This window comes from Xenopus laevis, chromosome 1L (assembly GCF_017654675.1).
Source record: "Xenopus laevis strain J_2021 chromosome 1L, Xenopus_laevis_v10.1, whole genome shotgun sequence".
Classification (NCBI taxonomy): Eukaryota; Metazoa; Chordata; class Amphibia; order Anura; family Pipidae; genus Xenopus; species Xenopus laevis.
In genome coordinates this window covers 160,293,224-160,318,586 of record NC_054371.1, presented here as the reverse complement: position 1 = coordinate 160,318,586, position 25,363 = coordinate 160,293,224, and the positions used below count along the sequence as shown (strand labels likewise).

Here is a 25,363-nt window from a genome sequence, read left to right as displayed (position 1 = left end):
ATAAGATCATAGCCGGGCCTTCTGTTCTGCGGTACACATATTGGCCTACCAATCAGATTGCCCATGCAGGGGGGTCTAGCCAAAAACCCTATATAAATGCATTGCCTCTAAATGACAACTCATATGGGTAAATGCAATGAACAGTGCAAAGTTTGCTACTAATCTTATCACATTTACCAGCCAATCAGCAGAAAGCAGTTCCTGTTTAAAAGCATTTATCTTATTGGTTGCAATGGGTTACTGCACCTGGAAAGACTTTGGGGGAAATTTTCTAAAGGGCGAATTTTCGTCTGGGAAGGCTCCGCCACACTTTGCGCAACTTCATCAGACGCTAATTCACAGTGCATGCGCTTATTCGTCAAAATGCAAAGTTATGTCTCGACAGACGAACGCTGGCGAAGCCTCACCAGCAAATATTTGTCAGTGCGAGAATTTCATAGCCAACTTTAGCTAGCATTGATTTCTAGCGAAACTTCGTTAGCACACTTACGCTTCAGTCAATTAGAATAGGGCGGGTACATATAGCACCTATATATGTCTTTATGAGTGATGTTGGTCAAATTCCTTGAAATGGCTCCTTTTTAAAAATGTCCAAGGAAGCAAAATAAAGACAAAAGTAACGATCATTTGCCTGGCGAAAGGTTGTGAAACTTTATCGCTGAGCTCATTCACTGGCAAATTGTCCTCTATGCCTGTTAGTAAAGTGGCGATGTCCCTGCGAATTTTAGTTTTGGTAAATTTTGGCTTGTGTTGGCCACTTTGCCCTTTAGTAAATTTGCCCCTTAGCGCCTTTTATTACATATGGGGGTTAAATGCTCACATTTCTACTATGGTATGATACATTAAAGCAAGAAAAGGGTGAGTCTGAAACCTTTTATAATTACAGTTTCCCTCAATTTCTCTTCAAATGCAAAGCACATTTTGCAGAGCAAAAATGAATAGGCACATCAGCAAAAACAATCTTGTCGCAGTGGGTAGCCTTAATCTGAAATTAACAAGAATCCACAGAATTGGCAAGCCATTGCCAATTAAAACATATTAATTCATCTTATTCTGCAGGCACGTTAGGCAAAGTCTCTGTGACAAGAGCATCTTATTATTTTATTCACGTCAGAGCAGGCTGTCTTTGCCATCAAACTGTAAATGTTTTAATTCCAGTATATAATGAAACCACATGTACGTAGATTATAACATTTTGCCACTATATATCACATAATGTATTCAACGATTGTCCATATAATAAGGGGAATATTTATTATGCTGTGCAAAACGAAATTCGCCAGAAAAACTGTGTAAAAAAACTGTACAAAAGGTTTTTTTACAGCATGGGAACGCCAGATTTCCCGTTATTATACATTGTTTCCAATGGCAGTCACTCTAATAAAAACAGTCATTTTACGCTGTTTTTACACGCCAAAACCTGGCGATGTGTGGTGTATTATCAAGCTGTTTTTCACACAGTAAAATAAATATGCCCCACAGTGTATCCCAGACAACCAAGAATACTTTTTTTTTCCTGAATAAAAAAATTATGGTAGACAGAGTTTCTGAACTGGAAGGCAGTATATCTAATGAAGAGTAAAAGAGAATTTGTAATTAACAACTACTGCATATACAAAATGGCAAATGTAAATTCTGCACACTATCATTCTGTTTTCATTTTTTCAGTTACCAGTAAAGCTCAAACAATTCCCCTCGTTGGATCTTAAGCTCCCCATAGACGCGACGATTCTTCTTGCCGAACGACCGATTTTAGGGAAGTCCGACCAATCCTTCGAAATTATCGTGCGGTTAGTGGGATTCGAACGATCGTACATCTTACAATTTTTCGCCCGACATCTGTCAGGAAATTGATCGGCCAGGTCAAAAAATCTTTGTTGGTCCCAGTGCAATCTATCTATGTTTGCAGGGCCAAGCAGGCAGCTCCCCTTTGTTTTCCTGGCAAATTGGTCTTTTTAGTTGATGGTAAATTCGTACGATCGTACGACCGTTCCGAGAAAATTGTGGTCTCACGATGAGGATCTGATCTTTTAAAAATCTCAACATCTATAGGCAGCTTTAGCTGCTGATAGTGCCAATGTCATGAAAAGATTTGTCTTTGTGTTTTGTACAAACCACAGAGATAATTTGAACATAGAGGGAAATATTGGAAACTTGGAAATAAAAACACAGATGCAACAGGTTAATGGTAACTATAAATGTTTACATTTTTCCTGGGGTAAAATGGCAAATTGTTATTGCTAGGAAAATACACGTCTTGAAAGAATATTTAAATAGGTATCATATTATGAATATACCACACTGGACTATGGTCCTCTCAGGGACTACAGACATGGTCAAAGCATCTTTCCCAGCCACTATGCAAGACATTAGCCATTTCAAGTAGTGATGGGTATAATTGCTCCCAAAAACTTTGCGAATTTCCTGCAAAATTGGCAATATTCGCGAAAAAACACGTGAAAATCTGACATTTTCACAAAAAAAACATGAAAATCGGACATTTCACAAAATTTTTTTGAAAATTGTACATTTTGACGAAAAATCGCAAAAATCAGAAATTGGCGCCCACGTCCAAGATCACGCTGGCGTTAAAGTCAATGGGCATCCGAATAGTGTCGGCGCGCAGCTATTTTGACGCGAGCGACTTTTCAGACGTGCGTCCAAAAATTTTTTACACCGAAACGCGGAAATTCACAGCAAATTCGTGCCAGGCGATTTTATTCACCCATCATTAATTTCAAGTAAAGCTACTGTTCCATGAGAATGCCAATGCGAGAAAGCAGGATTTTTCTATGTACATCAAATACATTCTAGGACTCCTGTCTCTTTTAATATTGAAGTGATATTTTTCAGCCAAACCTCAAACAAAACAAATTATTCTGTCAACAAAACTGACAATATTAAAATAAGTGTTGTCCATGGGCAGTGCTTGACAAATAATGCAAATTATTGTCATGGTACAAAACTGCAAATAATAGTTATAATACAAAAGCAAAGCACTGCAGAGAAAGCATGTGGCACTAAAAAATAACGATCATAGTTATAGAGACAAAATATGAAACCTAATTTACAACTACAAGTGCACACAGGCTAAAATGGATGCAAGGCAGTGCATGCATTGATGTTATACATGAAAGGTACAGGTATTGGATCCGTTATCCTGAAACCCTTAATCCAGAAAGCTCCAAATTACAGAAAGGCTGTCCCTCATAGACTCCATTTTATCCAAATAATCCAAATTTTTAAAAATGACAAGTACAGTTCCTTGTACTTGATCCAAACTAACATATAATTAGTCCTTACTGGAAGCTAAACCAGCCTATTGGTTCATTTAAAGTTTACATGATTTTCTAGTAGACTTAAGGTATGAAGATCCAAATTACAGAAAGATCAGTTTTTGTCAGGACGATCTGGGACTCCAACCCTGGCCTGCATGTTATGCAACTTATATTTTCTTGCTCAGCCACTGGAGGCTGTTGGAGCTCACACTTCTTATTGTCTGTATAGACTACTGCTATTTCCTTTGTCTCCACCCCTTATCTCATTAAGACCAGGTGTCAGTAATCTTATCAAGGCCCTATATAAGGCATTACTTTCCTGCCAGCTATTGCTGGATTATTGACCCACAGCTGTGTTCTAGCCCCCTTTTTTCCAGTGTTCCTGATTTGCCCTGTTCCTGCTTGTTCCACAGTCCTGTTAACACCTTGTCCCTGCTCCCATCCTTGATCTGATCTCCTGGTTTTGACCCTTCGCCTGTTCCACGGACTTGTGTTGCCTGCCGCCCGCCAAAGACCTCTTGCCTGTTCCTTGGACTTGTATCGCTTGACACCTGTTTAAGACCCCTTGCCTGTGTACACAGATTTGCATCAGCCTGCAGCCTGCCCCCGACCTCTGGTTTGTTATACTAAATTATCTTTTAGATTATACTCTTTTTCAATTGTCTTCTGTCTCACCAGCACTAGCTGTTCAAGTTACCCATTAAACATTGTTCTGAGCACATTTCCCTTATTCTTGTTCTTCTAACACCATGGTGTCACCATGTTGCCATGCATTTCGGCTCCCACCTGCCAGCCACTCACCTGTGGCCCAGCATAACAGTTATCTGGAAAACCCCAGGTCCCAAGCATTCTGGATAACAAGTTCCATACCTGTATTTGCATCCAAATACATTCCTTAAAGTTATTTATTCTGAGGAACCCTAGAGCTACCACCACCTTGGGCGTGGCAATTCCCATAGCTATTTCCATCAAAAAGCATTACAGATTTGTGTCCAAGGAACTGGAAGCCAATGCTGTTTTGAACTTGCACCAGAAGTGACAGTGCTCACTCTGAAGATGCTAGCTACAACTGAATGAAATTCAAAGAAAATACACATGTTTTGCCACAATTGTGGCAGACACAACTCTGCATTGTAGGTAAGAAATTGATTTGTGTGTCTGAATTTCTTACAGTATATCATTAATTTTTATAAACTGATGTTTATAAAGGGCCAGAAGCAGTAATGACATTGTTTGCAGGGACAAATGACAGAATGTAGTGTGTTGGTTCTTTCCCTGCAAGACCTTGTCAACTCTGTGAATGTGTTTGCATAAAGGCATTCAACTGGCAAGTAAAAAGGATCGCAGAGTTTTCTCCCTTACCTCTGCATGCACCTGCCGCTCCGAGGTGATATATGGCAGCAAGAACATGCCAAATGGCCTTCTGCTCAATTGCTGTGAATCCCAGAACCTCCATGGCAGATTGAAGCTGAACAAATGCTGCAGATGCCTTCTGCTTCTCTTCAGGCTAAGGGAAAAGAGTGGATAGGCATTAGCTCAAGTAGCAAAACAGCACATTAGAACCCAATGGATGTTTCATTATGGGCTTTATGAAGCATCAAGCACAAACAAATCAAAGCACAAGTACTTTTATGGTAGGACAAAGAACTAATATACCTGACAAAAAACACAACTTTAAGACAAAAGTCTACATTAATGGCATGTTAAGAACTTAAAATACCTGGCTTAGATGTACAAAACATTTTGTTTACAATATATGTCTCTACATTAGCATGTATACTTTGAATAATAGCATATATATTTTAATTTAACAGAGACTACTGCAGTAATAATTCTCACGCAATCTGTTTTATTTAAAAGGTATTTGCCAATGTGAAACATACTGAATGAGTAACAATTCATCTAGAAAATATTACATTGACAGTACCTGCATTGGATTTGCAAAACAAAAATACTATTATATTAAATAATTTCGGCATGCTCTAATGTGTGTTAATGACAACTGTGCACAAGTATTCTCCCAGCTACACATAGGGGGTATGTAATAAAAGGTATTAGGTTTGCCCAGGAGTGGTAACCCATAGCAACCAATCAGCAAGTAGCATTTACTGATCACCTGTTTAAAAGAAAGCATCTTATTGGTTGCTATGGGTTACTGCTCCTGGGCAAACTTAGTATGTTACTCTTTTTAAAAGTGTAGAATTTCCAGAGATTCGCCCAAACATCACATTGAGCAAAGGTGCAGTACAAATTACAGTTGTGACGATAAGTGTCTAAAAGGGTATTTCACTTTAAATTTACACAATTACAGGAAAACATTGATTTGTTAGTCATTCAGCCATAGAATAAATAAGAAAAATACATATATCACCCAAAATTTCACTCTAAATGACCTTTAAGGTGGACCTTCAGGAGTATTTAAGACAACAACTAGGCATACACTAAGAAGCATTCAGACTTCAGACACACCCACTGGTTTAGGGTAATAATTTAGATAAGATTACATGTGTAATAGGTAGAGTTATATGAAACGTAAGGGAAATAAGTGTAGTTATACGGAGTGTGTGGTGAGTATTTGGTGAGGTGGATAAGCCTGGCAATTGACCAAAGTTGTAAAAATGTATGGAGAGGGAATCTAATGAACAGTGAGTTGCAATAGAATACATAGATAAGAGAATGCAATTTGGGGGAAATTGTTTGGATATATTATAGAAATCTTCCAAAAAGTAAAAGCAATATGATTTAGCCACTGACTGACATTTGTAAATAAGTTGGAGGAACAAAAAAGAACCCCAAAGAAGAACCCAGATGGGTGTATTAAAGAGGGACTTAGAAATGGTTCAATGATCTAGAAGGACTTGTAAATGTAATTACATTTACAAACCACTTTAAATCATTGAAATCTTCAATTCATGTATTTTGGATATAAGATGCTCAGAATTACATTTTTCCTCTTTAAAGCTGGCAACACCAGGGTCAAGGATGGGAATCTGACTGATCTTCCCATAGCAAATTAATACAAGTTGGGTAACACTGATGGTCAAACATCTCTCAAAACCTAGAACTTAACTCAAGGTCCTTAGTATTCCAGATAGATTATTTTGAGATCAGTGTCTAGATTTTGCAAAAAAAAAATTCCCCTATTTGAATAAATGATGGTTATATATTCATTTTAGCGTTATTGGTTTAAATGTAGACTATATTTACTAAAAAGTTATTATCTCATTTTATTTCACTCTGCATTCTTAATAGATACCAAACAAGATAGCAAAGTTTAGGGGCAAAATACATTCATAAACCAGTCAGCAGCAGAAGTCCATTATCTGTACTGGCTTAAAACCATATCCTTCTACACTGCGACAACAGTAAGATATCATGTCACTGTAAATTGGGTTATTATTTATTATACTAAAGAGCGTTATCACATTTTTACAGAGTCTTCAGGATGACACATGACCTTCTGCAGTTTAATAAGCAACTGCTACATTATAATAGTTAAAATGTGATAAAAGGTTATCCTGTAAACTAAAAGCAACAAGTAAAATGTAGAAGTCTCTAGAGAAGATTAATATTTAATATATTCAATTCAACAGAGGTAACAAGCTGAGAAGATCAGGCACCCACTTGTGCATGCAGAAACTGCTTAGTAATCTGGCATAGGTATAATAACACATAAAATGAAACAAAAAAAATAGCCCGTAACCATAAAATCATTGTTAAAGCTTAAAATGCTTCATTCTACAAAGAGATATGGGTTTTATGAACTGGAAAAGGGTATTTAATCTATACTTAAGAAGCCTTGAAACAAGATAACAATAGAACCCTATGATAAATTGTTGATTTTCCTGACAGTTTTTTCAATTGGAGGTTAGTGTAATAAGACGCATAGAAATTAGGTTGTTGTTGTTCAGTAACAGACCAAGGATGTGCTCTGTGTTTAATATGTCTGATTTTCACCTAAATAATACAACTGTAACAAGTTACTGTTATGACTATTAAAAAACTACAATAAATGATTAGGTGAACGTGAAATTTAATCTGGTATTTCTTATATGTTGAGATGTTATGTCTCTGGAACACAACACATCTTAAAGTTAACTGTAAGTATGTTATAGAATGGTCTTCATTATTTATTTATTATCATTTTTGCATTATTTGCCTTCTTCTTCTTCTGACTCGTTCAAGCTTTCAAATGGGAGTCACTGATCCCATATAGAAAAAACAAATGCTCTGTAAGGCTACAAATGTATTGTTATTGCTAGTTTTTATTACTCATCTTTCTATTCAGGCCTCTCCTATTCATATTTCAGTCTCTTATTCAACTCAATGCATGGTTGCTAGGATAACTTGGATTGCTGAAATTGCAAACTAGAGAGCTGCTGAATAAAAAGTCTTGGAATATCACTCTCTCTAAAAATTAACTCAAAGGTGAACAACTCCTTTACTATAAAATGGATAGGATAGCAAGGTATGCATGTAGATCAGTGCTGTCCAACTTCTGTTTGACCGAGGGCAGAACTTTTTCTGGCCCACATGGTGGAGGGCCAATTATGTTGTCCACTCCTTGTTTTTAAACCATACCCACTTTAAACCACACCCGTGTTACTACAACACCATGTTTACATAAATGGTTGGTGTTCACTGCAGGGATATCACTTATAACTCATATGTGAAAAAAGTTAAGACATATTAAGACATACCCTTAAATCCATATACCTCATCCCCTGTGGATAACACAGCACCCCCAGCACATAATTCAACACCTTAGGGGCCCCTAACAATAATTTTCAAATGCTAACAAACCCCCAGAACAAATACCCGGCTTATGTTTTATAGGCACAAACACAGGAAGCATATGACAGGCAGAGTATGGCACACACATGGAGGATAGGGCATGCAGAGTATGGCACACATGGAGCATATGACATGCAGAGTATGGCACACACAGGGAGCATATGGCAGGCAGAGTATGGCACACACAGGGAGCATAAAACAGGCAGAGTATGGCACACACAGGGAGCATAGGGCAGGCAGAGTACGACACACACAGGGAGCATAGGGCAGGCAGAGTATGGCACACACAGGGAGAATATGGCAGGCAGAGTATGGCACACACAAGGAGCATAAGACAAGCAGAGTACTGCACACACAGGGAGCATAGGGCAGGCAGAGTATGACACACAGGGAGCATAGGGCAGGCAGAGTATGGCACACACAGGGAGAACAGGGAAGGCAGAGTATGGCACATACAGGGAGCATAGGGCAGGCAGAACAGAGCAGGAGAAAGGGAAACCTATCAGGACCATTCTAAGATGTACTACATACAGTGACACAATGCTGGTGCCCCTTCAGCAGTTTGTATGAGTGTGAACAGGTGAACAATGTGGGCAGTTTCAGTCTGGGTCTCAGGTGTGAACAGTACAGTGTTTAAGGGGTGTGTACAATAGAGGTGTCACAAGTGTGAAAAATGCAGGGGGGATTACATGTGTGAACAATGCAGGGGATTATAGTCTGAATTTAAAGTTTAAACAATGCAGGGGCCAATTAATTTCTGTATTGATACCTTTTAAATCTGACACATGGTAATCAGATACAGCAGGCAGACTTTCATGTGGGGACCACACAAGGGGGGGCACTGGCCACCAGTTGGACAGCCCTGATGAAGATGACCAAAACCCTAAACAAACTAAAATTTCAGAAGTTAGTGGTGTGATCTTTTCATCTGTGGGAGACAGCAGATTCAAATATTGACCATGATCTCATATAACTGCTTGGATTTTTACAGTAAATGTGTATCTTCTGTTTAGCAGGAGGCATCACATTTTGAAACAACTACAAAAGCATCAGATTCAGGTGTTACATGGCAGTGTGATTTCCTTTACTGCTTGTGTGGCTGCACCTGTGAAATACATGGTTTATCTGCTCATGACTAAATTCATTTATGCCTGGGGTGTCAATTGGATTAAAGAAAATTGTGCTTTGGACTACAATTTCAATACCCAGCTTAGTCAAATTTTCTTTTTTTTTTTGGAATAGAAAAAGATAATAGCCTACACTGGAAAAAAGCAGGTGCGACAGGCGAATACATATTACATTTTTCACAAGACAAAGCAGTTTTTAATGACAGTCTTACTGGAGTGTTATAGCTCCAGTAGGAAAGGTTAAAAAAAGAGCAGCATGTTAGTTCCAGGATTGGTGCCAAATGAAAACTGCAAAGTTGTTGGCGAAAATGCTATAAACAGAGGGGGGTTTAGAATGTAGCCATAATGTAGAATAGGAGTGAGAAGATACCTAATAGATACCCAAGTATCTAAGAAACTACATTTTTATCCAGAAAGAGAGATATTTGAATGCAAAGCAGGGAAAAAAAGAAAAAAAAGTTTTATTTACTATATAATTGCAGTTTCAACTTTTTTTCAATTTAATAGTGGTATGTGGTCAGCATTTTATTGGTATTGCTGGAAGGATATTTTACAAATCTTAAATATCACTGTATGCTTTTTCATTTAGAATGTCAAATGTGCAAAGTACTTTTCAGATCCCCTCACTGAAAGATGAAATTTACAATGGCCGTAGGGCAATAAGTCTGTGGTCTGTTCTCTAGGGTATGAGCAGGTCTTGCTAATAAGATTGTTCCTTTTTTATACACAGATGAGGAAATGTCAGTTATTTAAAGTAACCAATACACTCAAAAGAAGTGTCCTATATATTAGAAGAGCTGTGAAGTAGCAGCATTTTTCCATAAAGTGTTTGCAATGGTAAATGCATAACATAGTTTTAAGTAAGGGTGGAATATCTTTTTAAAAAGTAAAACTATTAGCAGGAATTGGTCTGTCATATGTTATATTTTTTCCCTTCCAAAAGAAAATTTGAGACAGCCATATAGGTTTTTGCCTAACTTCTTATGGATCAGTTAGATGTTTTGTAAGATTAATTTGAGCAAAGTCTTAAATCTTGCTGCTACATGCATGATTCTAAAATACCAGGGGGTGCAGCATGCAAATAGATGAGCCAATAGTAAATTATTTTCATAGCAGTTTCTTCTGTGCACTGCAATCAAACAAGAGAGGACATTTTTGCTGCAGTTTCGTGGAAAATCCAAAATGCAGAATTTCACCGCAAATCAATGTGTGGTGAAAAATTCGCTCATCACTATTAGAAGTTAAAGTAACAACTATAAAGAATACATACCAATACTAACACCAACACAAACAGTTTGCCCTGCTGATGGCAAGGCTTATCGATGGCACCAGTAATTTTTGAGAGTTTCTAACAACAATTCCAGTATCCTAAATCATAATAATAATGTTGAATAAAGGGGGCATAGTTCCAGTTTTCAAAAGTTTTTGTTAAGTGATCAGATCTAAATTACACAAAAATGGGATGTGGCCTTGAAGCTTTTAATTGGCATCGATGGTAGTGAAGCTGCCAGACCCTCTAAGGCAGTGGTCCCCAACCAGTAGCTCGTGAGCAACATGTTGCTCTCCAACCCCTTAGATGTTGCTCCTCAAAGCCTCAAAGCAAGTGCTTATTTTTCAATTCCTGGCTTGGAGGCAAGTTTTAATTGCATAAAAAACAGGTTTATGGCCAAACAGAGCCACTTTTAGGCTGCCAATCCACATAGGGAAACTGAATAGCCAATCACATCTTTTATTTGGCACACCCCAGGATGTTTTATAATGCTTGTGTTGCTCCTCAACTCCTTTTACATGTGAATGTGGCTCACGGGTTAAAAAAGGTTGGGGACCCCTGCTCTAAGGGATATAGACTAGCAATGAAATAATTAGGTCTCCTGGCAGTAGCATACATTTCTATACATACAATTCTTGATTTGGAAAATGTTATATGTTAATCTACTCATGTTGATTTACTGGTTCAGATATATCTTGCAATGAATTCCAAAAATAAAATGTGCAGGCTTTTTAAAAGTTGTCACACTTCATAAGACTGAGCTGTAAAGCTGAACTAATGTTTGCTAGAAAGCCTAGCTACCCATATGCAATGAACTATCATTATAGCAAGCTATGAACCATAGCTCCTGCCATACAAAGTGATGTTATACACAATTGTCACATTATTAGTGTTTAGTTTAGGCAAGATCAGTGTCCTGAGAAAGGCCTCTGTAAGTGCTGAAACAGTTTTTGCCTTTTTTATACTACTTTTCAATGTTGCTCAGAATATGGCAATGCCACTGATGGTTGCAAGAAATTAGATTTATGATTAATTAAATAGCTAGACACACAAAACTATATATATTTGTAGCAGGCATGTAATATTGCTTCGGCTTTCTGACTACTATACTAAAGAAAGAGTGTCTGTTCACCTGTGTTCATTAAATTGTTCATTATTTGCTGCTCACATTAGTGGTTTGCAGTAGATTAATCTGCAGCGATAGAGTTAGAGATGCATATGGATGGCAGATGTGCAGTGGGTGTTAGAATTAGAAGCTCTGTGCACATTTTAACACAGACAATTTCATTATAATTAGACATTTGTCCATGAAGTTTATAAAAGTCTAAAAAAAAACCTGTCATAACAGGGGCTGTAACCTGTCCAAGGACACCAACACAACAGTCATCATTTAAGCCAATTATTTCTTTCCACTTTCCTTCCACTGGCAATGTAAGATGAATATTAAGTGGTTAGTACTAGTAGAGATGAGATTGATCCTGATTTGGGCACTACAGTCAGACTGCCATAAACTGGCTATACCCAACGGCAAACAAGCGGATCTTTCCCCGATATGCCCACCAACAGCAGGGCTAAATTCGATTAATCTGAATGCTCGGCCCTACAACAAGGAGCTATGGGCTCCGACGGGTTAATCGCCGGAAAAATTAAACCTTCCAGATAGATATCGTGGCGAGATATCGATCATGAAGACCCATCGGAAGCCCCCATACAAAGGCAGATAAACTGCCGAATTGGTCTAAAGGACCGATATCTGCAGTTTTAATCTGCCTGTGTATGGCCACCTTTACTCTCCTTGAACCTGTTTCCAATTCACATGAATGGTTAACATTTATACATAAAATACTATTATTGCTTCCCTCCCTTTTTGTTCACTGTAAACAGGACAGGGAACTTCAAGCAGGCCTGGTACAGCTTTAATACATGTTTAGGATCATTTTTCTTCAGGCATAAGAAAAACTTTAAACCAGAGGTGAATACTTGTGTGATTGCTCAATAGCTGATCCTATGTAAGCCATCCTCTCCAACATCCTATTTCTGAATATTACAATTGCCTAATAAGTTTAAATGTATATGCAATAAATGTATTGGCTTAATAAACTATATTTTGCTTGCTTTTATTTAAACACTAGATATAGAGCAGTATTCTATTATGCAGCATTTTACAGTGGCAGAGTCGGATGTCTATGGAGTCATTTACCATTGCCTGCAGGGTACAAAGTGATATGTATGGAACCCCTTAGGAAGTCTATACTGGTGGCAAAATAAACTACTGGATTTATTTAACCATTAAAGGCATGGTGATAAAATTTCAGGGAAAGATCCTTTATCTGAAAAACTTTCCCAAGCATTCTGTATAATAGATTCTGTATCTGTACAAGCCACTTTTATTCCACTTAAGGTAGCCATAGACATTACAATTACGATCTTTCCTGGATAGATCGTTCATTTCAATACACATGTGTAGAACTGAATCGTCAGATGTAGAGGAAGGAACAACAGAATTGTATCTGTATCTGACGATTTAGGTGCCTTCAAAGGAACCCAATAATAATTCTATGGCCAGCCTGATGAGCAGAACGATATCCAAGTCTTCTGCCGATATAGGTCGGCTCATTTCCCACCATACACACACTGAATATTGTATGAAAATTTGTTTCGTACAATATAGTCGGTATGTCTATGGCCACCTTTAGGTCAATGGCACACAAAACTTAAGCTGAGCATTAAGTGCAGAGGCATAGCTGTCACCACAGATAATAGCAGATGGGGCTAAAAATTGACCAGGTGATATACACAGGCTGAAAATTAGCCTCCTCTCCTGCCTGCACAGATAAAACAGCAAATAACTGATAAGCTCTGTAGAATACCATTATTTTCTATTGACTATATCAGCTATCTGCTATGTAACCTGGGCCTTTTCTTCATTGAATAGCTGTCCCCATTACTACACCTGGGTCTTTTCTTCATTGAATAGCTGTCCCCATGGCTATACAGTAGTGTTTCTGAAGCAACAGTACATTACATTTTAATTACTTTATAACACTCATTTGTTTGTGTTACTGTTCCTTTAAGAAAAGCAATTGCCTTTATTTAGAAACCATTATTAGCAGCTAACAAGGAGATGTATTAACAGGTGTGCCAAGAGATTGGTCTTATAGAGGAGGGAGATATCACACTCACTGTACAATACAATGCAATGGAGAGCACAGAGGCGATCAAAACACTTTGTAAAAGATGGACCTAAAAGACTTAAAGGGGTGGTTTACCTTTAAGTTAACATTTAGTATGTTATAGAATGACCAATTCTCAGCAACTTATCAATTTGTCTTCATTATTTATTTTTAACAGTTTTGTAATAATGTGCCTTTTTCATCTGAATCTTTCCAGCTTTCAAATGGGGGTCACTGACCCCATCTAAAAACAAATGCTCTGTAAGGCTACACATTTATTGTTATTGCTACTTTTTATTACTCAACTTTCTATTCGGGCCCTCGCCTATTCATATTCCAGTCTCTTACTCAAATCAATGCAGGGTTGCTAGGGTAATTTGGATCCTAGAAACAAGATTGCAGAAATTCCAATTTGGAAAGCTTCTAAATAAAAATCTAAATAACTCAAAACCACAAATAATAAAAAATGAAAAACAATTGCAAATTGTCTCAGAATATGACTCTCCACATCATACTAAAATTTAATTTAAAGGTGAACAACCCCTTTAAGTCATGGTTTTAATCAAAAGGAACAGCCATGCAAAACATAAATCTCCATATTTAATAAAAGGCACAAAGTTTGCCCAGTTTTGCCCAATAGCCATGTGTAGCTACATAACAAATCCTTGTTGTGTTTCTGGTAAGTGTTGTATTAATCTCTATTTTTCTGTTATTAAGAGACCTTAGCAGTAATAATAACTCTATTATAATCAAAGGTCACATTAAGGTTTGTCCTACTTGCAAAGCTGTAGAGCTGTTGTTACTTGAGGAGCTGCTGAAGTTATTTAGTGGCATTGTCATGTAGGATAATACCACAATGAAATAATTCTGAGCTACTGCAGGAGTTGTGAATGCTCTAGGCATTAGGACTGTCAGTCTACATTTACACTAATAGCCTTCTACAATGATGTACAAGGTATGGTTGCCCAAGCCAAATCATCAACCTCTATTATTCTCTTTATTTGAGGAACTAAATAGGTTAAACAGCATCATATTGTTCTCGAGAGATAAGAGAATGAATTTTGTAATGGGATCATTTAGAATAGTGAGGGTATGCATTTAATGCAGAGCTATACAGATACGTTATCATTTGGCAGCCAGCTAAATAAAAGCTGTAGCACTCAAATGTTATTGAGGGTAAAGAGGAGGAAAAGGGAGTCACATTAGATAAGCATACCTGCTCCCAATATATATTTGTGCTGTGACTAGTTAGTATAGAATCATGCTGACGTACATGAGTGGGTACTGCCAAAACACATCTATAGTCACTAGGGCTCATTTGTAATTTATCCTTAAAGACTATTTGTTTCACTTATCCCATTTGCCCTATTAATACATAGCAAGCTTTCAGAAAATGTTAGTTCCTTTTTCAAGCTGATTAGAATGAAACTGTGGTGTTCTCTGGTATATATACAACATTCAGCTCATTGGTCAAATGACCAGCAAAAACGAATATCAATCTATGTGTGAGGTGTCAAAGTCATTTACGAGGGGATCTGCTAGAGACAAGCAGATAAGGTACAAGATAATGTGGCTCAAATAGACTCAATACAATACATTAAATGCAAAACAGGGGGACTGTATACAGGACCGACTGGGCAAAGTCTGAGAAAGAGAAATACACACCACCGATTGACTGTAACTAATAAAGAAATGGACACACCAATAGGAAATCATTTCAATGGCCCTCATCACTCCATAAAGGATTTAAGAATTTTGGTTCTTAAGGGCAATTTTAAAACAGATAATGATAGAAAAGTGTGGGGTACACATTAATGGAAACTTTCAATTCTCTGTAGAAGGGACTAAACCTGGGCCTTGGCATTATAGCTAATTATGTGGACTAAGAAAGGACTGCACCAGGTCAGAAATACCAACATGTCTGGATATGGACTAAGAGATCATATGGAATTCCTTTGATTCTACACTCCAATAATTCAGTCCTAATTTATACTCAGCCTCTTTGACCCACATTATCTTGTACCTTATCTGCAGATCCCCTCGTAAATGACTTTGACACCTTACACATAGATTGATATTCCTTTTTGTTGGTCATTTGACCTATAAGATGAATGTTATATATATATATATATATATATATATATATATATATATAAAATGATTGAAGGACTCGCACACCATTCTTCAGTGAATAAAACTGTGTTATTGTATTCTTTTATGCATAAAAGAATAAAATAACACAGTTTTATTCACTGAAGAATGGTGTGCGAGTCCTTCAATCATTTTGTATACCAATATTGACCTACGCACCCGAAGCAACTACAAATCTGGTAAGAGTTCATACACACAAAAACTTTATATATATATATTATATATATTTCACTCAGCACGACATTCCGTAGCAACCCTCAGATTCCTTGTGCTGGAGTCTATTGCTCCCCCACGTCGGGGGGGCAATAGACTCCTGCAACTCCAGAAACGAGAAAAATTTTGGATACATACTTTACAAACATTATACCCTAAAGGGTTAAATAGAGAGTACGACTTGCATGCATTCATATAGTGAGGTAACTAGATAACCTATGCAGATAGGGTAGAGGTTGGGATAAAGACACATCCTTAATATATGTGGTAACATCATGTTATATATTTCTGTTGCATATTTTGCTGTTGATGTTTATACTATGATACATTTGATTAACCTATTGGTTGTTTTTATGTGTATACCTAGACGTTAATGGTCTATTTTTCTCATTTTGTTAAAATGGTCATATACCACATTTAAATTTAAATTTATACCACCCCCCTGGGGGCGTGTTTACAGCTGTAACCTTTTTAAGGATGTGAGATCATTGTAAACTAGATTGCTTGATAAAGAAGCGGGAGCTTCGAAACGTTGCATATTCTTGCATATTCTTGCTTGATAAAGAATTTTCGTTTTCTTCACAAGATAAGTCGTCTGGACTTTTTTGTTTATTATACATTGTGTCCTTAATTGGACTAAGTCACGGACTGGTGCACACTCCACTCCATTTTGTTTCGATATATATATATATATATATATATATATATATATATATATCTATACCAGAGAACACCACAGTTTTATTGTAATCAGCTTGAAAAGGAACTAAAATGTTCTGAAAGCTTGCTATGATTATATTAGTTAGCCGATAAAGGTATCACCTTTATACCACTTTTGTTATTTTTTTATTTCAAAAGGGTTGCCCTCTAACATTTTACTGGCTAACAAAATACAGCAACTTTACCTAACTTATATGTTACTTAACATATTTTTAACCGTCTTGGTATCTTCTTCCCTAAGCACACTATGTGACTGAACACATTATGTGATGGGCAATAACTAGCTCTGGAACTTTTCTACGGAACGCAATACTAAAATTATATTTTTGTATCCTTATTTCCTATGATCCTCCCTAATAGCCCCTTGACAGCTGAAGGTACACCCACAAGTTTTCTGGGATGAGCAATTATGCCTGAATAGTAAATGGCGAGCAATATGTGTTTAGCTGTATAATGCTGTGTAAGTAATGGAAGTAGAAAACACAGAAATGCACCCCAGAGGGAAAAAAACCTTCTTTCATCCAAAATCCAATAAAATTCAAAGGGCCATTGCTTTGAAGTTAATGGAAAATTTTGAGCATGTGTCACAAGGGGATTACTGTAAGGACGCTTCTTTTTTTTTGAAGAACCCTAAGGCCTATTTTGTGAATGTGATATATCTGCATCTGCCTATCAGTTGATAGGTGGCTCAGACGTTCTGATGCACCTGTATTAAATGTGAGGCTATGCTTCAGGGATTCTTAACAATACAGTCCAGCTACTGCCGGAGAATAATTCCTCCCTGCTGTTCTGCTTTTATCTCTATAGCTCGGAAGATCTGTTCTGCTACCTTTCATAGATTGGAAGTGAGAGAGGCAGTGATGAAAAGCAGAGAAACTTTAGTTACAGAGCAAAGCAAATCACCCTTACCTTCACACAGGGGGCCATTCCAAAAGAGTGGTTGTCTGCCATCTGGTGCAAATACAGCGCCGACCTGGTTGAAGTTATAAGAGAATGAAATGATCTCACACTGTAGACATAGTCACAAACACATCAAACTAGTGGCTAATGCTCAGTTAAATCCCACTTTCTATTTCAGGTTCAGTTTTTGCCAATCAATGGGAACATATGTTGAAGAAATACAAGAAAAATATTCACATAAGAACAGTGCCAACACAAGCTGGGACCGGTGAATTGTCACAAAGGAGATAAGTATGTAAGACATATCTCACAAAGCTCACAATTCCCCCCTCATATGTTTTATGTCTGCTACACACTGAAGAGCACGATGGGATGACATTATTATAAAAACAACATGCATTCACATATACATTTTTTTTCCGTAAAAAGAAATATATATGCCTATTCTTTTCTAAACCTTTAGATTTGATTTGCTTTCTTTAAAAAGATATGTTTACTTTTTAAAAAAAAAAAAAATGGGGCAATGAATAATGTTTTTAAAATAAATACAGGAGTGGGACCCGTTATCCGGAGACCCATTATGCAGAAAGTCTCACACAGGCTCAATTTTATCCAAATAATTTTCTTAATGATTTCCTTTTTCTTTGTAATAATAAAACAGTAGCTTGAACTTGAATCAAACAAAGATATAATTAATCCTGATTGGAAGCAAAATCAGCCCATTGGGTTCATTTAATGTTTACATGATTTTCTAATAGACTTAAGGTATAAAGATCCAAATTACGGAAAGATCCATTATCTGGAAAACCCCAGGTCCAGATCATTCTGGATAACAGGTCCTATACCTGTATTTAGAATATATATCCATTATATATCCTAACGTGGGCAAACTTAGGTGTGATCTGAACCCCAACACATTATTTTGTATAAATTTGGTGAATTATAGCAGAACCAACGAACAGAACCACAACTCACTCTCTCCATTATAATGACTGCATAGTGAAAAAATTGTTATTCCAATTCATTCAGCAGTGAGCATGTCCCCAGAGGGTCTCTGCAGATTTCCTATTATTCCATTCTCTCATATGCCACATAACTTCTTTTATCTATAGAGCATGTCTTCTCAATATAATTACTATGGAGCTGGACTATTGCTTGGCTTGTCTGAGACCTACTCTATTGACATCAGCATCATATCCCTTTGAGGCCAGGTCTGTCCAACATTTTACTTATTTATGATCTGGATATAATATTAAAATAAGTTGCGATAAAAAATCTATGGATGCCTTAAAGGGGTGATTTACCTTTAAGGTAACCTTTAGTATGTAATAGAATGGCTAATTATAAGCCAATTTTCAATAGGTTTTCGTAATGTTTTTTATAGTCATTTGCCTTTTTCTTCTGACGCTTTACAACTTTCAAATGGGCATTGCTGACCCCTTCTAAAAAACAAATGCTCCGTAAGGCTACAAATTAATTGTTATTGCTACTTTTTATTACTCATCTTTCTATTCAGGCCCACTCCTATTCATATTCCAGTCTCTTATTTAAATCAGTGCATGGTTGCTAGGGGAATTTGGACATTAGCAACCAGATTGCTTAAAATGCAAATTGAAGAGCTGCTGAACAAAAACTCACCACAAAATAATAAAAAATGAAAACCAGTTACAAATTGTCTCAGAATATCATTCTCTACATCATACTGAAAGTTAATTTAAAAGTGTGCAACCCCTTTAAGAAGAACAAAAGCCATAAAATGGGCCTGGTATTACACAGCCCTGTTTTGGACCAATATGGATGATATTCCTGCAGTAAATTTAGTTGAAATGAAGGTGTAAATTGAAGTTGCAGAAGTCCCAGGAATGGGAGGATTGAGATGAACATCATAATTTGTCCTAATTTGTACCAAATCTAACTTTCAGTAGAAGAAAAACTCTGTTTATAGAAAGGCTATGTAGTCATGATTTTAGGCTCAGCCAGCATCGATGCCAACAACAACAACCCATCTCTTCTTATAAAGCAGTTCATTAAAATGAATATAAAGCAGGCACCCCCAGCTGCATGTATAACCTACAGAGTGACGAATGACCATTCAATGTCACTGCAAAGGACAAAGACGCTCTGTTTACACATTTACTATGCATCGGCCCTGTCTTGATTACCATTAGACTTTGCTTTGACACAGGACATTAATCAGGCTATTCCCAGGCTGTAAAACTCCCATTGCACAAACCATGCATCAACCCTTTTGAGCCAATGTCAATAGAACATGTAGCTGATAACCGATGACTAAAAGCATTTTCTCTGTAACTGCAGGGCAATGGTACTGCCAAGGAAAATGCTGTAGTTGGCAAAAAGACAGGTTGCGTTTGGAATTTATCAGGTGTGACTCAGACGAATAGAAATAAATGCATGATTAGTGATGCGCTAATTAATTCCAACCACGGGATCCTATAAAAAGACCCATGGGGCAGCCATTTCTGCACTGAATGAGAAGAGTCTTGCTGGCAAAAGCATAATAGAAGCACAACAGGAACAAATGTGCCAACATAATTCAGTTACACTATGGGTTCCGGAAACATTCGTCATGTAACAAACAGCTGCAGTGTTTCTAAACTAACTGTTTAAAGGCCACATAATACTGGAAGCTAATTATATAGTAAAGAAATATTAGCAGCATGGCTAGTTTTAACCCTAATGTCACTAATCATAGAATCTATAGTGCTAGCTTTAAACGACCAGCATTTCCAGTCAACTCTTTGATCTAAATGGTTAAGGAAGGGCAGAGACGGCATGTGCCTTCAGAATCAATATATTACATTGTTTTTAACTAAAAATATATTTCTAGCATTTAAATTGGGAGGGGGGCAACACAGCTACAGTAGGACCACAAATTGTAGCATTTTGTTGTCGTTAGAAATCTCTCAGGGGCAGTACATATTGTATCTTACTGGCAGCAGGTTCAGCAGCCCAGTTTAGCAGCCCAGATTTCAGTAGATTTGTCCTACTTTGCCTTGGCCCTAAATCAACCCCTATAGATGAGCCCATACCAAAACATGGCACAGAAAAACAATCTCTATGTCCCTGATGCCTCATTCCTACAGAGCATTTGCATTTTGTAGTATTGTCTCGCCCCCTGCTGGAGAAAATGATGTATATCAATAATTTATAGAGACAGAACAGCTCCAATTATTAAATAAGCATAATACATGACACGATACTACCTACAGGATTTTAATTATGGTTCCATGCCTCAATGAATTAAATAACTCTTTCATTAATATTTTTTGGCATATGCATATATTGCATTAAATGGGAGCATTCCTATTATTATACTTTATATAGTGTCAAGATATTGTATAATGTGCATTCTTTCCCATCATTGCCAACAACAGACTCATCTGTATCTTTGTGTCTGTTGTCGTCCGCTACAGTACCAGTATCTATTTAAATTGTGGGTTGTAAGTATGTGAGAGCTTCTATTTATTAACTGGATTGATCACTCTCTACAAGTGGCATAACTATAGAGAAAGTCCAGGGGACTGGGGACCACACTACGGGTCTGCTTCGTCTATAGCTACTGCCTGAAAATTCACACACCCGCTGCAAACTATTTGCATGAGCAGGTAGGGGTAGGTAGGTTGTCGTGCGGAACAAAGCTTTTCTGAAGATTTTCTGGCTTTGCCTTTATGTCACTGCTCTCCTGTGTTAAATTTTTCGCGGGACTGTCCCGATTTTGACAGCTTAACCCGCAGTCCCAGATTGTTACTGAAATGTCTTGACTTTCTCTTTGATCTCCTGCACCGAACAGCCAGAAAAAGATATGACATTCCTAAAATGAATTCTTTTGGCAGAGAGCCCAGAATGGCAGGTGCACTAAGATACATTTGTATCTCGTTCTGGTGGGTTCGGGAAATACTACCCCTTAGCCTACAACAACTATCTATTAAGCCTTGATGTTCCTCTGCTTTGCTCTATAGGGTTGATCAGAAATCAGACATTGGTTCATATTTTCTAAAAAAAAAATAAAGGAAAATCAGACCCAAGATTTGAAGCAAGACATTAAAAGTTTATAAGTAATAAGTACATTTTACATGAATAAACTGCTCTGTACCACCAGAGCCCAACACAGTGAGGTTCATTTATCAACACTTGGCGAATTTGGACAGTAACCCATGGTAATCAGTTGGTAATTAACTTTTATTCAGCCAGAGTAATGAAAGCAAAAATGTGATTATTTTCCTTGGATTGCTGCCTAGGCGCAGATTTGCCCAGTGTAGATAAGTGACCCCACCTGTGTGGGGCTCTGTTGGTGCACAGAAGTACTGATACATCATGTAGAAAAGATCAGCCAATGTCTGGTTGCTGACAAGACCATATGCAGCAAATAAAAGGAACCACCATGCCTAATAGAGAGAATAGGGGAAAGTATTTCCTGAACTCAGCACTACAATGTACTGATTGGGGACAGAGCACTGAGTCTGTTAATCGGATAAGCCTCCTGCATAACGAATTACTTCAACTTCCTGTCACAGACGGTCAGCAAAATTGAAATTGGAAGCAGTAAAGTACTCAGGAGAACACTCTGAGGGAATTGCCTTCTCTTTAAATGTAAACAGGGAGGCTGAGAAAATCTGGCATATGGAGAGGATGACAAATGGGATATGAAGTGAGGAGTAGGGGATCTGACTGAGGGGGTATGAAATATGTAAAGGTAAAATGTAAGGAATATAAAAAGAAAAGAAAAATTTAGCATATAGGGAATAATACCAAATTACCTAAAGAGGATGTTTGGCTTTCATATTAACTGTTGCTATATTATTAATATAGTAAAAGTTAATATGAAAGCCAAACATAGAGATAAAACTGTTGTAAGTAAATTTAAATTCTATAGAGAAAACAAAAAAAGTAATGTGAAAAAAACAAAGGTGATTGTGTCGCTATAACTGGAATATAAACACAGATATTCCAGGTGCAGCAGCAGGCTCAGTAGCTCGGTTTACCTGAGATCCGTTTCTGCTCCAGCCAACATTTGGGCAAACACATTGAAATTACTCTCTTCCTGTGGTTGCTGTGCGACACGGATTCTTTCCAAGAACATAGTCTAGGAGGAACGTATAAAACAAGTTGTTAATGTGCACCACTGGCACAATGCATATACTTCTATCGCAAAAGACAACTTTAATAAAAAGATACATAACTACTTCTTGGCAAAGACATGTCTAGGCTTTTTTCCTATCTTGTATCATTGCAAAAGCACCACTAATTCTTCAGCTGATGTCAAAACTGACCCAATCTGTGTACAGAGACTTTGTGTTTGTTGTTCATCACTAGGATTGCCACCTTTTTAGGGAAAAAATACCAGCCATCTTATATTTTTTATTATTCTTCCCTATTAGTAATATTGGCATCAATCATCATTCGTATTGGCTAGGTGGCTGATTCTACTGCTGGAACCATAGGGGGCTGAGTGTGTTCGGATTTATAATTATTGTGATTGACAAGTTTCTCTGGCTTTGCCATTGTTGGTTCACAACTATCTATCAGGTCAAACAGGTAATTCAAAATGACAGATAATTCACCTATTTAAAACGACCTCTTCCTTTCCCTTGAGCTGAATCATTGAGCTCTCATGATGATTTAGGCTTTATTACAGAGTTCGGAGTCCTGTCTGTGAGTGTTACTGCTCTGTCCTTATCTATATGTAGCCTATTACACAGACTTGTTGCTGTTTGCTGCCTACCCTGACCCCTTGGCTACTGCCTGCTGTAACCACTTGTATACCTTATGGGCGTGTATATCCTACAACTGCCCTGACTTCTGCCTGAGACAGCCCCCCCCAATACTGCCCACCACTCCGCACTTTAGCCCCAAGTCAGGGGGGGGTGGCTAGTGTAGAGAGTGCCTTTTTGCCACCCCTGGTAACTGGCCGCTCACTGCCACCTAAAGCAAGGCGTCATGGCAGGAGCAGTTCATGGTTCAAGCCAAAATCTACACCACTTGAGCAGTGACAGGCTCTACCATCAGAGAAACTGCCACACTGGCAAAACCCGTGATTATTCCTAATCATGCCCATCATGCCAATCATAAGCCACACCCCTTATGACATGCCCAGTGCAAGCCTGGCCTGCCTAAATAGGGACCATTGGGAGGCATTGCAAAGCATTAAGCTGAAAACTCTCTGTAGCATTGCACTTTCTATAGCACGATCTGAGGGTGAAATTAAGGAAAAAACCTTTCTAAACAAGTATGATATTTTTCTATTGATGTCACATCTACTAGATTAGCAATTTATACATTTTCTCTATTATTTAATCCCATGGCTCTGAGTGTTGATCTTTAATACGGTTTCAGTGAAGGGATGCCATGATTGAATTAGTACCTGTAGGTGTCCTGCAGTTATACGGCCAGCAGCATTAAAGTCCAGGGACATCACCATGGAGAAGCGGGTAGAATTGCTGCTCTCCCTCGTTGTCACGCAGCCAAAAGACTTCAGAACTGTAAACATTGCTTGAATTTTCTCCACTGGAATACACAGCAGGACGTTATTTTAATTGCTGATTGGAATAGGGAATGCATCGTCTGTAGATACTGTGCCAGCACTACCAAATGTTAACTAATATCTCACAGCCTTTACTGCTATATGTACACTATGCTTATCTAGTACACTCCACCATGCCTGAGATACCAGCACATTTTTATATGCTCTGTTAAAGATCTATAGACTGGTATGATGAGACTAAATTTCATAGTATATTGAAGATGAATTGAAATATCTGTGTGTTTGGCTAAATATGGACCTGCATTCAGAATCCCAAACAGAAGAGAATGTCAGGGATTTGACAACCAGTAACATGAATGCTTTTATTGCACAGTGAAGATTTACACTATACATGCCTCCAATCAGTCTTTGCTAAACTAGTGCAGTCAGGATAATGAAACGGATATCCAGTTGGTTGCTATGGGTTACAGGGCTAGGGCAAAATCTATTGGTTGTGCATTATCCTAAAACAATATTCCCAAAAGCTAAGCAGAAGGCTGAAAAATGATGATAATTTGATTCAAAAGGGATCTAATTTTAGCACGCAAATTTGTGTTAAGCTTTATTTTGGTTTTCAAAAAAAAAACATTGCAGGGACAGCATACCCCTTTTCAACATGAGCTCAATGAATAGGGCTTGTGCTAAACATACTTTTTGCCTATTGTTTTAATTAAGAAATGTCTATGGTTTTTGTTATTTCTCGCACTAAACAAGAAAAGGAAACATTTCAGCACTTCCTGATCCCACTCAGTAAAAACTGATAGACGACTGAGAATAAAAGTCTAATGACAAGCCCTGTAACAATGAGCTACTCAAAGGCTGCAGATTAAAAGAATAAGCAAAATGCATTTTCAATACAAGTCCTATTTACTCTACTCAATTTTAGCAGAGGTGTTTTTAGGGGTATACTGTTCCCTTAATGAATGGATTTTACTTTGGATGCAAATAAATAAACATCACATGCATCCCTGTTTTACTGATATTCACTTTATTTATAAGCAAAGATGTTTTAAAAGCTACTTATGCAATGTGTCCACCAGAAATTTGGGAACTGTAGATAAAACATAAGGGATAGTAGGTCTATTGTCTTTCCTAAGCCTATTAGAAGTCACTATGGAGTTCTGTTAGCAGTAAGCAAGTACAAGGCAGCAGGCTGAGCTCTTTCATAAAGGGTGTCTTCTTATACCTTAATGAAT

At 37.6% G+C, this 25,363-nt stretch overlaps 1 protein-coding gene across 2 annotated transcripts in view; it reads right to left on the bottom strand.

The window, feature by feature from the left end:
- The window catches only part of LOC108715734 (unconventional myosin-XVIIIb), a 292,122-nt gene that overhangs the window by 233,685 nt on the left and 33,074 nt on the right, over positions 1-25,363 (bottom strand). For both annotated transcript variants that reach the window (XM_041566121.1, XM_018261163.2), the window contains 4 exons: positions 24,009-24,151; positions 22,630-22,730; positions 17,636-17,699; positions 4,641-4,785 (listed from right to left, as the gene is read on the bottom strand). In XM_041566121.1, coding sequence (XP_041422055.1) covers positions 4,641-4,785; positions 17,636-17,699; positions 22,630-22,730; positions 24,009-24,151 — 453 coding nt within the window. The remainder of the gene's footprint in view (positions 1-4,640; positions 4,786-17,635; positions 17,700-22,629; positions 22,731-24,008; positions 24,152-25,363) is intronic.